Source organism: Sipha flava, unplaced genomic scaffold (genome assembly GCF_003268045.1).
Source record: "Sipha flava isolate LNK unplaced genomic scaffold, YSA_version1 50_pilon_pilon, whole genome shotgun sequence".
Classification (NCBI taxonomy): domain Eukaryota; kingdom Metazoa; phylum Arthropoda; class Insecta; order Hemiptera; family Aphididae; genus Sipha; species Sipha flava.
This window is the reverse complement of record NW_020273428.1, coordinates 21,764-33,146: the sequence shown is the minus strand read 5'-3', so window position 1 is coordinate 33,146 and position 11,383 is coordinate 21,764. Positions and strand designations below refer to the sequence as shown.

Below are 11,383 nucleotides of genomic sequence, written 5' to 3'. Positions count from 1 at the left end.
AATAGGTTTAAAAATATTTTATAATCTTATTTAACTTTAACTACTTACAATTCATATGAAATTCTTCCAATAACATTTTTTGGTTCGTTATTTCTAATGCCCTAAATGGAAGGTTTTCCGTCAAAAATATTTTAAAGGCATCTTCATACTCATCATTACAAAGTCTTAAAATATTTGCGTCATTAATTGTAACACCGAGCCTAAAAAATAAATATGATAGTTAATTTAATACATATTTAATTAAATTTATTAATGAAGATGAAATCTACTTTTATCAATTACACACAAAATAATCTTACCGTAATTGTTTAAAACGTAAATCTCCCAAAGTGGTTTTAGTTACTGCAATTTTTTTTATATATGATCGCTTTATGTGCTCTTTACTAATCATATTATAAAAATACAAAGATTTTTCAAGCCAACGAATAGCTACAACATCAGTATTTTTTACCTAAATGTCAAAAATATTTAAATATGAAAACAAATACTTAAAGAATTCTACTATTGTATACTTCAGCTTTGGAACATAGTGAAACATATTTTGTGCCCACTAAGTTAAAGATATCAAATAAATTGCTGTAACAGAAGTCCAAATCTGCAATATTACAGCTATGCTTGTCCAATACTTCATAACTTAGATTAAAGTATTTTAAGCCCTAAAATAACAAACAATTATTAGAAGTATAATGAAATTATTTTACTTCACAGCAGGAATTAAACTAACCTTTTTTTCCAAATTTTTTTCAAAGTTATTTCTATAATCAGGATTAACTTTTAATATATACACTAATGCCAAAGAATATGTAAGAAGCATTTTTTGATACAAGTTTGATAGCTTGCTAGTTTCATATTTTTTATTAATTATACTAATCTGCAAATCAAAATATTCTTCACATGTTTTTAATATCCCTTCAAATTCAAAAAGAATTAATTTAGTTGAATTTTTAATCGCACCTATAAAAAAAACAAAATTTAAATATAAATAATAATTACATATTAAAAACTGAGTAGCATTATAATTTACTTAATAAATGGTTTATATTATATGTAACATGCTCTATATAAGCTAGACAAAGTTCTTTCTTGATTTCATTGCTTTTTCTTTTATCTACAGTAAATTCCAATGATCGTTTAAAACAATATTCCACTGCTTTCAATATATCACATTTCGATTCAAAGTTACATGTTATTAATTTTAAATCTAATTAAAAAAATATAAAAAATAAAACATGACAATGTAATAATGCAAGTGTAATTGAATTACCTTCATGAGAATAATGTTTACACTCATTTTTCAAGAAATCTATAATAATTGATTTATGATCTTCAATATATTCAAATTCTGTTTTATACGTTGCGGAATTATCCCATGATATAGCAATTCTTAAATAACATTTACCAATTTGTTCTATGATATATTCTTTTAGAGGATTGACAATAGTGGTCGAGCCAAAAATATGTATTTGGCATTCAAATAAAAGAAGCAAATGTTTCATACATGCTCCATACCTAATAAAAAAAAGATTTATAAATATTTTCAAAATTGTTCAATTTTTTTTTACTTAACTTACTTATCTAATGAAAAATCTTTTGTACATGATGACAGGCACAACAAACTTGCTTTTTCAAGAAATAATAATCTCAATTTCTCTTTCCATATTCTAATACCACCAGATTGACATATTATAATGCTATTATAAATAAATTTAATTGAATTGACACAAATTACTTTTTAAAAAAAATATTTTAAATCTATACTTGTTCTTCCATTTAATACTATAACAATTTTTGGGATCAAATTTAGTAATATTTGCTTTAAGTGTAGATGATGATGGGTATGCAGTATTGGGTTCATCCAAAATTCCAGGCTAAAATTGTAGTTATTTAAATTATAAAATATTTCTACATAAATTTATCTAGATCAAACTTTTATTTTCACAAAAATATATCTAATTATTATTACAAATCATTCATTTTTTATTTATTACCTGTGGATAAACTGTAAAGTTAATGTGTTGTATAATTTGTAAGCCACACGCAACATTATAAAATGACTTACGATAACATTCAATATTTGATATCTCAACAGGTTTTGAAGTATTGTACTCGGATTCTGAAACAATTTAAACATTTTTAATAAACAATAAAATAATAAATATTAAATTAAAATTAAAGTTTATTAAATGGTAAATACTCGTAGAATAAGATATAAATAAATACACAAATAGTTTATATATAGAAATGAATAAATGCTTAGCTTGAAGTATTATTATATTTGTAAAGTATGATTGATTTTCGAATTAAACATTTATCATCAGGCCCGAGGGGGTGGGCAATAGGGGCAGTTGCCCAGAGTCCTGCACCTTAAATTATAATTAAGGCCCCGGAGTTCTAATTTAACTGAACTTATAATATTTTATTAATATAAATTATAAGACCAAACATTTATTTTGCCCAGAGCCTCGCAAACTCTAGCACCGTCACTGTTTATCATCAGGTATATACCAAGTCAATAAAATCGCAACCCAGACGTATGACTTTACAAATATAATATTGCTCCAGGCTAAGCATTTATTTATCTATTTCTATACATAAAAACAATTTTTTATTTATTGATATATTATTTTTAATAGCTATCAAAAATTATAAATTGTATTCATACTAAAAAAAAAAATTACCCTTGGATTTATTTATTTTATGTAAAATATATAAATTAAATATGTCAATAGAATTGATTGGCCTGTAGTAATTTTGATCAAGTTCATCGTTGTTAAGGAGCGATAAAAATGGTTTGACGGTAGTATTATCATCATTTTTACCCGGAATGTAGAGCTCGGAAAACATATAATTGATTGCTGCATGAATCTGTAAATTGCAAAATTAATAATAATAAGTATTACAAACTCTATTGTACAATTATAATTACTATGGGGAAGTTTGTTTTATTCAAAAGTTTTGAACTATTGTATAGTAAACTTTCAATAACATGGGTTTTTTTTTCGCTATTCGAAGAATTTAACTTGTGATTAGCAACACGATATAACAGCATAGCTACTGGAACAGTAAACAGATTTTGGTCTTGGGGTGATGGTTCAAAACATAAAGTTGTCAAATCATATGTTGTAATCATAGATTCATTTTCCCCTGTAATTTAATTGAGTTCAAAAATTATAAAAAAATATTTAATCAATAATTTTTAAATTATTATCCTTAATCAATACCTTTATACAACCAATATGTATGGCCAACCTTAGAAACTTTTGATTTCAAAAATGATAATAAATTGCGTGCAATGTATACAAAATTGTTAGGTAAGAATTTATCTTCAAACTTTGGTAAATTTTCAGTTTTTACTTTCTCATATTTTTGAACTTTTCCGTCTAAATGATGACATAATAAAACTTCAGGGATATTGCATATCAAATTATCCAACCAGTAATCGACAAGAGGTAAATCATTCATTGACTTAGAATGTTTAGATAAATCCCTAAATTCAACAATAAAATGTACAATTTTTGTTTAAATAAAAAAGAATTACAAGTATTGTTTAAATTTCTAATGAATATTAATATATTTGTTATTATAATATTATATTTTATTTTATACTTTAATCTCAAACTTTGGAAAGAAGTCCCATTTTTGAAAATTGGCAAATCAGAACCAATCATCATTTTAACATCTCCAAAAGTCCATAATATAGTTTGGTTGAAATTATGATCTTTAGGATAATCTGGAAATTGCTCTTCAGGAAATGGTTGTGGTAATGATAAAATATTCTATAAATGTAATATAAATATTTAATATATTAATTGTATGTTATCTAATTAATTACTTCATTGAATAGTGGCGAATTTAAGATTGTTAATGGTGGATGCTATTTTGTTAATAATGCTTCTGAGATACTCATTATAGACAATAACAAGCCAAAAACAAAATAATAATTTGAAGCTTTAATGATTAGGAAAATATGTTGTATGCATGTATTTTGGTTACTTTCTAGGGCAGGGAACGGGAAACTGCAGTTCCTTAACATGCAATCTGTGGCTCTTTAAAAAATGCATTAATATGGAAACCCATAAAATATAAATTATATTATAGTGGTAATATTACTGAATTTTTTAAAAACGATGTTTATTTCAGATAAAAATAAAATAATATTTTATTTATAATTACCCTACAATATTTATTATTAATTTCTTTCAACATTTTACTACACTAAAACAGCAATATTGTGAACGAGATGCCTATAAACAAAAATTGAAGAGGAAAATAGAGAACTAATAAAATACTTTTGTATTTTTGCAAAACATAAAGATATTAAAAATTATAGATAACTTCCTAGACCCTTGGTGTCCTATTTATTTACACCCATAATCACATCTGGAAAAATATGAATAATAGGTATGTCATTCTTTTAATTATTTAAGACTACAATTACTTAAATATATATTGATATGTAGTATTTGATATCTAATTAATTTATTATAAAAAAAAAAACTGAAATTGCTAAAACAGTAGATGTTTCAGCTCTTAAGCATCCCCTACCTCTTAAATATGCTACTCTATAGTATAAATGGGCTAAACTTACTGGATTTAGTTCAGATGCAGTTGTAGACTGTTGGTAATTATCATTTTTGGAATCATTTGGTGTATCAGCAATGCTATAATGTAAAAACTTTGAGTTCAAAGTTTTTTCTTGTATAACATTAAAGGAATTCACTTGACGACTTATAAATTTTTCCTATATTAATAAAATCTATCATTGATTAATTATAAATTTAAAATTATGAAAGAATTTCAACACTTTATTTTGTAGAATTTTAGACTAGAATAAACCATATAATTAAAATACATTTTTAACAGTTTAAGGCATACAATTTTAATAGTATAATTATTAGTAAAATATTCTTACCGTTTGACCAGATTTGAAAATGTGGTCTGAAAAAAATTTTTTCAGCCAACTCCAGTTTTTTTGTTGAGTTTCTACTACCAAGTGTTTAGAAGCATCAAATTCATCTATGATAAATGTATCACCAACTTTATGAACCATCATACTAACCTATAACACAATTTAAATACTTAAATATTTCCTCTTTACGTTTTTTTAGTTAAATGTTTAATTATGTTTTTGAACTTAAACTATTTATACTATGACAAAATAGATAATTAAGTTCAGTGTTATGCACAAAAATTATACATTTTAAAAAAGAAGCCATTGAAGGGTAGTATATATATGTACTTAATAATTCTATTAAACTTTGAATTGTCAAAACATACAGATTTTTTACTGAATGGTATTTTCAATAGCTGTTTGATATTTTCTGCGTCTGACACAATATCCACTTTATCGATGGTGTCTATAAATTTATTAGCCATTTGAAAACTAAAAATAAAAATAATAATAATGACAATTAATCAATAAATCATGAAATTATAATAAATTAATTTACCTAGAAAAACCTGATTGAACAGACATGTTTTGTAAGCCATAAGATTCAGCAGCACTACTTAGCCAATTCGATGGTGCTGGGTTTAAATTAGTGTTCACAGGAAGAATCAAACTAGTTGGTCGGTTGACTGAAGAATGTATGATTACAGATTTTGAAATGATATTCTTTGATTCATCCTAAAAATGAAAAAACATAAAAATTATTCCTTTTAAATATCAAATAGGTTATTTACAACTAAAAGATTATTTATAAAAATAATTTACCAACATTCAATTTTTATATTATACGAATATTATACCATAATAGTAAAATTAACAATAAGTAGGTCCATAATCACCAATAATTAAAACTGGTACGAAATCCTAAATAACCAATTTCTGTTATACCAAGAAAACATTTTTTTTGATTACCCAATCAACATATTATTAAATATTAAAATTAATATTACATATTATATTACATATTAAAACATTAGTTCTTTATCTTTAATGATTTTTGATATTTGATATTTTAATACATTTAATATACGTAAAATATATAATATATATATACTACATATACTTGACACTCAAAATACTGCAAACAAAGGTGTTAAAAATGAATTATATAAATTTAATTTTTTAATTTTTACTATTTATTATTTATATTATCATTTTTATATAAAATAATAATTTTAAAATGCAAATAGCCCCATTTGTAAGGTTATCAATACTATAATGACGTATAAAATATAATATTAATTGTATAATAAAATGCATAATTGATGTAAACTAATTGATTAAAGCTTTTAAAATGTACATTTAGTAACGAAAGAACCGTAATATCTAAATTTATATTTAAAAATAAACAATACAAATTAGTATGTTGTACCTATATATCATAATTGAAACTAATGAAATTATGGTTTGAACACGTGAAAAAAAATACCTTCCAACATTTTGTCATTTTCAGATTTTTTTTTGATATATAATATTTTTAATAAAAATCCATTTTACATAGATGTAATTTTATTTATTATCATTTGCAGTAGGAATTATATAATAAGTAAACAAAATATGAAAGTAATATAAATCAGTGAATAAATAGTTTTATATTACTTAAAAGTAATAAAAGACAATAAATAAGATTGTCTTTTGTTTTTCTCTTTCGTGGTTTACATATAAATTCTAGTAACATTATTTTGTTATTATTAGTTCTATAGGTACTAATTTACAATATGTCTTATAATATTTCATTTGTGATCCATTTTAAATTTGATTGTGCAGTTTCTTTGCGTTTATTAGCACAGCTTACGGTATGTGTATAATGCACTCATTCAATTAATAATATGTATTAGAAATAATTATAAATAACATAGTACTAAAACAATTTAGTTGCTGGATTATAATATGTTCCATACGTAGATATTAATGTGATAGATAAAAGAAAATTGAATTTTTAGTATGAACCAATTTAATAATTTTTATTTTTGAGCCCATCCAGTTAATTCGCCCAAGACCGCTTTCTAATTCATGCAACGGTCCTTATAATAATATCACACACACGCACACTTACACACACACACACACAATAGGTATATAATTTCTAATACATATTAGCGATAGCTAATTTACGTATTAAACAGTTGCCGAAATCAAAAAATGCAAATAGGGCATATTTCAAAAATAACGAGATACCACCGCTTCATGACTGGATTAGAAGCATATTAATATTTGCCAAGTACGAAAAATATTATTGAACAAACAAAACGTATCCAATTCATCTACCGGATAGCAAGTATAAATGAGTCAATTGTCGATTGTCAACGGACGAAAATCGTTACACAATTATAACCTGTGTTTATTGACAATTCACAAAAAAACAATAACTTGCGCCGGTCTAATCAATGGGCCACCGAACACCAACTCATCAGCAAAATATCATGCAATGGAGCGTCTCCATCTACCCAACTGTAGACTTCTGCACCACCGATTAAAAATTAGGTGAACACAATAGCGTATGTGAAATAAATCCAATCGTCGTTCCGGACTCACTATTACGGTGCAATTCTTTTGAGGACCTCGACGCCGTGGCCTTCTGCTTGCCATGTCTGCTGCGACGATACGAAACACAGGTGGTCGTCCCGAAGAAGCAACAATGTGGTTAGCACGTGAAAACGATTGGAAAAGCCGATAGGATTCCGTAGTTCTAGCGACACCGCGCGGACCGCCGACTGGTGACGAGGACAATGATCCGCTAATAATAGTTAGAACGGTCGAAACGAGACGATGAGAAAACACAATGCTCTGCGCGATGACGCTGTGGGCACAGTACACGCAATATTACCGAACGGTGCGAGAGTGAACGTGAGCGGACGGAACGCTACAGGCAAATGACAGTGCGGCCAGCGACCACTAGCGTCGGGACGCGCTAATGGCGGACGGCGTCCGATGCCGCGTCTCAACAACCCTTGGAAGACACGGTGTCGTTCTAACCTATCAGGTTCGGAGTTCAAACCGGATCCCAGTCAACCGCGTACGCGCACCCCTGTCTCGCTCTGTTGACCAGATTCTACGACCAAAATTCGGCAACGTACCACGACCTTGAAGCGTACGCCCCGACTCGGACACCACCGCGGCCGCAATGATGATCGCTTTGTTCGCATCATTTTACTTACCGAGAACAATATTGTTACGTATATACCTGTTCACAATCCTAAGAAAATTCCGTCGCTGGATGAATCCTTTGTTCAAGTCGTCTGTCCTTCTTTATTTTATTTTATATTTATTCTGTTTCTACCTATACAGTGCTTATATTTATTGTAAAAATAATATATCTACAGATTGTATAATAAAACTAATTTAAAAAAAAAAAAAAAAAAAAACAAATAAATAGTCGCGTGAAGTCAGTACAACAGTTCAGACGAAGGATGTGTATTAGGATATTCCAAATAATTACTCAATTTAAGTTCAACTTTTATTTACTGTGAATATTTCCAAGTACAAAATATTTAATTAATTAAAAAAGTATACTTACGCATTATTATTTGAAAAACGCCCATAATCCTTTAACCATTGCAACTTGTACTACTGGTGTCTATTTATAAGAGTTATTCGAATATTAACTACGTGATATGTGGGTCCCCTATACAATGATACTCGTAAGGATCTAAATTATGTATGTCCGTAACTATATTATTATGATTATTATCGTCGACTAAAAATACTCATATACGGTTCAAAAAATGATACCGTGAAAACGGACCACCGCATCCCTATACGCGGTGCCGCAGCCCTTTCCTCGACGCAGAAACTATTGGGTACTACTGCGAAACCTACTGTCGAGATTTCATCAGATCCGCGGACATTTTGCACCGATACGTGTTTATGTGAGTTCGATCATTCGGTGCAACCTTTTTAATATATATTTTTCACTAAGTTAAATTGCAAGAGTGTACTAAAAACGATTTGCGAAAATAATAATCAATTACCGACACGTGTGAGGTTAAAATTTTTACTGATTTTTAAATAAAATAATACCGTGTTTTTCAAACGGAAACATCTCCAGAATTATAATTATTATTTTTACATTTTTAATGTAATTTTGTATGATATAAAAATCGTTTTTTCAGCGTTCAACTTGCTTAGATTCGGCGAGTTGAATAATAATAACGGTTTAATTTACTAAATGTATAAAATTACGAATCGAATTATGAATATTTTATAATATCACAATTAAAAATCCAATTATTATTTTCGTGTTTATAGCTAATGTAGGTTTAAACACATTTGTTTAAATTCGATAATATTTATCTTTTCCTGTTCGCATTAATGGGTTATCGCTACAACGTATAAACCATCGGTTTAAGCTTCTGTTTTCGAAAAGGTTATCTAATTTATACCACTTCCTTACGGTAGTCAATATGAAATGTTCCTAACTACATGCGTCTTTCTTCTTTTCAAAATTCATGAAAGTTAAAACTATCATATAATATAATAAAATATACAAAAACATAATTAATTTAAAAGTTAGCCACCATAACTCATGTTATGTCCTTGAGTTCTAATCTAAAATTTGAGAAAAATGCCCCACATTATACAAAAACTACAAAAAATGACTTAAAAGTGTTGAAAAATGACGTCAAAAATGCATTTATAGCTAAAAATGCAAAATAAGAATATTCTGCATCAAAGAAGCAAGAAACAAATTTTTAGCGAAGATAGTGTTGTATAGAACCAAAGGAAAAAAATGCAAGTCATCAACATCCTAACTCTACTTCTCTGGTTTGCCACATATTGTGTATCTATCTTCGAAAATATCAGATAGAAATATTATAAATTGTGTTCAGTACACGTCCTAAAGTGATATACGTTATAACGGCTCTGTCGCGACAAAGGGTTTAGCAAATAAACTTAAAACATAACAAATAAACAATATTAGTAATAAATAACGACAAATTATGCGTATTACAATTAAACGTAAATACAGTGCTACGCTCACACAGGCAATACAATATAATAATAACAAAATAATTGTAATAATAAGAGCCACGGCGCACAGTGGTCTGAAACGTTATTTTAGGCGCTCAAAAGTCCTATTTCAAAATGTGTTTAAAAAAAATAAATGTCAAAACTCCATAGTCATATGTTCCTTAGTTCAAATATAAAATTTCACAATCATACATTTATTTTTACTTCGTTAATAATTATTTGAACATGAAAATTGTACGTCTTGAACGTTTTTTTTCGTTATTTTTAATGAAACTTGATATTTTATTTATCAATGAAATATAATTTTTTTTTTTAATTTAATTTTTTATTTTAATTACTTTAGGTGTATTAATGATAGTAAACGCATAAAAAAAATATTTAAATTTTTTTTTATCGACAATTCGAAGTTATTTGAAAATATTTTAAATTTTGAGATTTTTTTTTAGCATGTAAATAAAAATTACTCAATTTTACCCGAAATCTGATATGTACATAAAATAAAGAGTTCCCAGGATTTCAGAAAAGCAATTTTTTTTTTTTTGCGTCCAGGCCCAATTATTTCGTACGGAAATTATTTTCCTAAGGTTTATCACAATATTCGTAATAAAACATGATTTGTTTAGGAAATGTTAACTTTAGTATTTGAATTACGTATTTTTATGTCATAAACAGATAAGATTAGTTTTAAGATGATCAATTATATTACATTGATAATAATTATTTGAACTTGTCGTTAGTCTGTGCGTAGCCTACAGATGTGTAAATGTACAATTGTAACGAAATATTTGTATTTAATATAATATATTTTTAAAGTTGTAAAGTTTATTCTCATCAGAATATTATACATTTGTATCATCTTTAAACCATTTGGTCTAGTAAAATAGTTCTTATTACATCATTATGGATAGCCAATTCGAAAGTAAGAAAAAATTAATATACATATATTTTAAATATTTTTCGGTAAATATAATTACGCTCAATCGGTTATTATTACGTATTTTCAGTTGATCTCATAACTAACAATAAGCGTCAAAAATGTATTTTAAATCGTGAACTGTATGAAGTTGTACGTAATAAATGTTCCATGCAATCCGTGACAACTGTCAGTACAAGACAATTATTGTTTGTTTTTATTCAAAATAAATTCAGTGGTTTGAAGTGGAACAATGTTTATATTAAAGCAATAGGAAGTGCAATTATAAATTTTTCTTTAGTATTATCTAAAAAATGGGTAAGAGTATACCGGAATAATAATAAATTTAATAAAATGCATCAAATCTCATCGGATCCATACATATCGTCTATAAGAGAACTACCGAATAAATATCGACTCACATTCAGTGATGATTTACAAAACCTATTCATGTTTCCAGAATACACAGATAAAAGTACAGACACATTAAATTCGTCGTTTTCAGAAATGGAAATAATAAACGAAAGTGAATTATAATATAATAAATATTA

General features: G+C 27.0%; 1 protein-coding gene across 1 annotated transcript; it reads right to left on the bottom strand.

Moving 5' to 3' along the window:
• Positions 1-1,013: 1,013 nt before the first annotated feature.
• Positions 1,014-8,151, bottom strand: LOC112690531 (erythroid differentiation-related factor 1-like). The gene is made up of 14 exons (XM_025564565.1): positions 7,484-8,151; positions 5,451-5,626; positions 5,278-5,383; positions 4,913-5,059; positions 4,499-4,741; positions 3,607-3,776; positions 3,222-3,487; positions 2,927-3,144; positions 2,685-2,865; positions 1,989-1,999; positions 1,759-1,868; positions 1,572-1,691; positions 1,265-1,509; positions 1,014-1,201 (listed from the first exon to the last, which is right to left on the bottom strand). Exons 1-14 carry the CDS (start codon positions 7,535-7,537, stop codon positions 1,014-1,016), a joined length of 2,235 nt encoding a protein of 744 aa, XP_025420350.1. The 5' UTR covers positions 7,538-8,151.
• Positions 8,152-11,383: the final 3,232 nt, after the last annotated feature.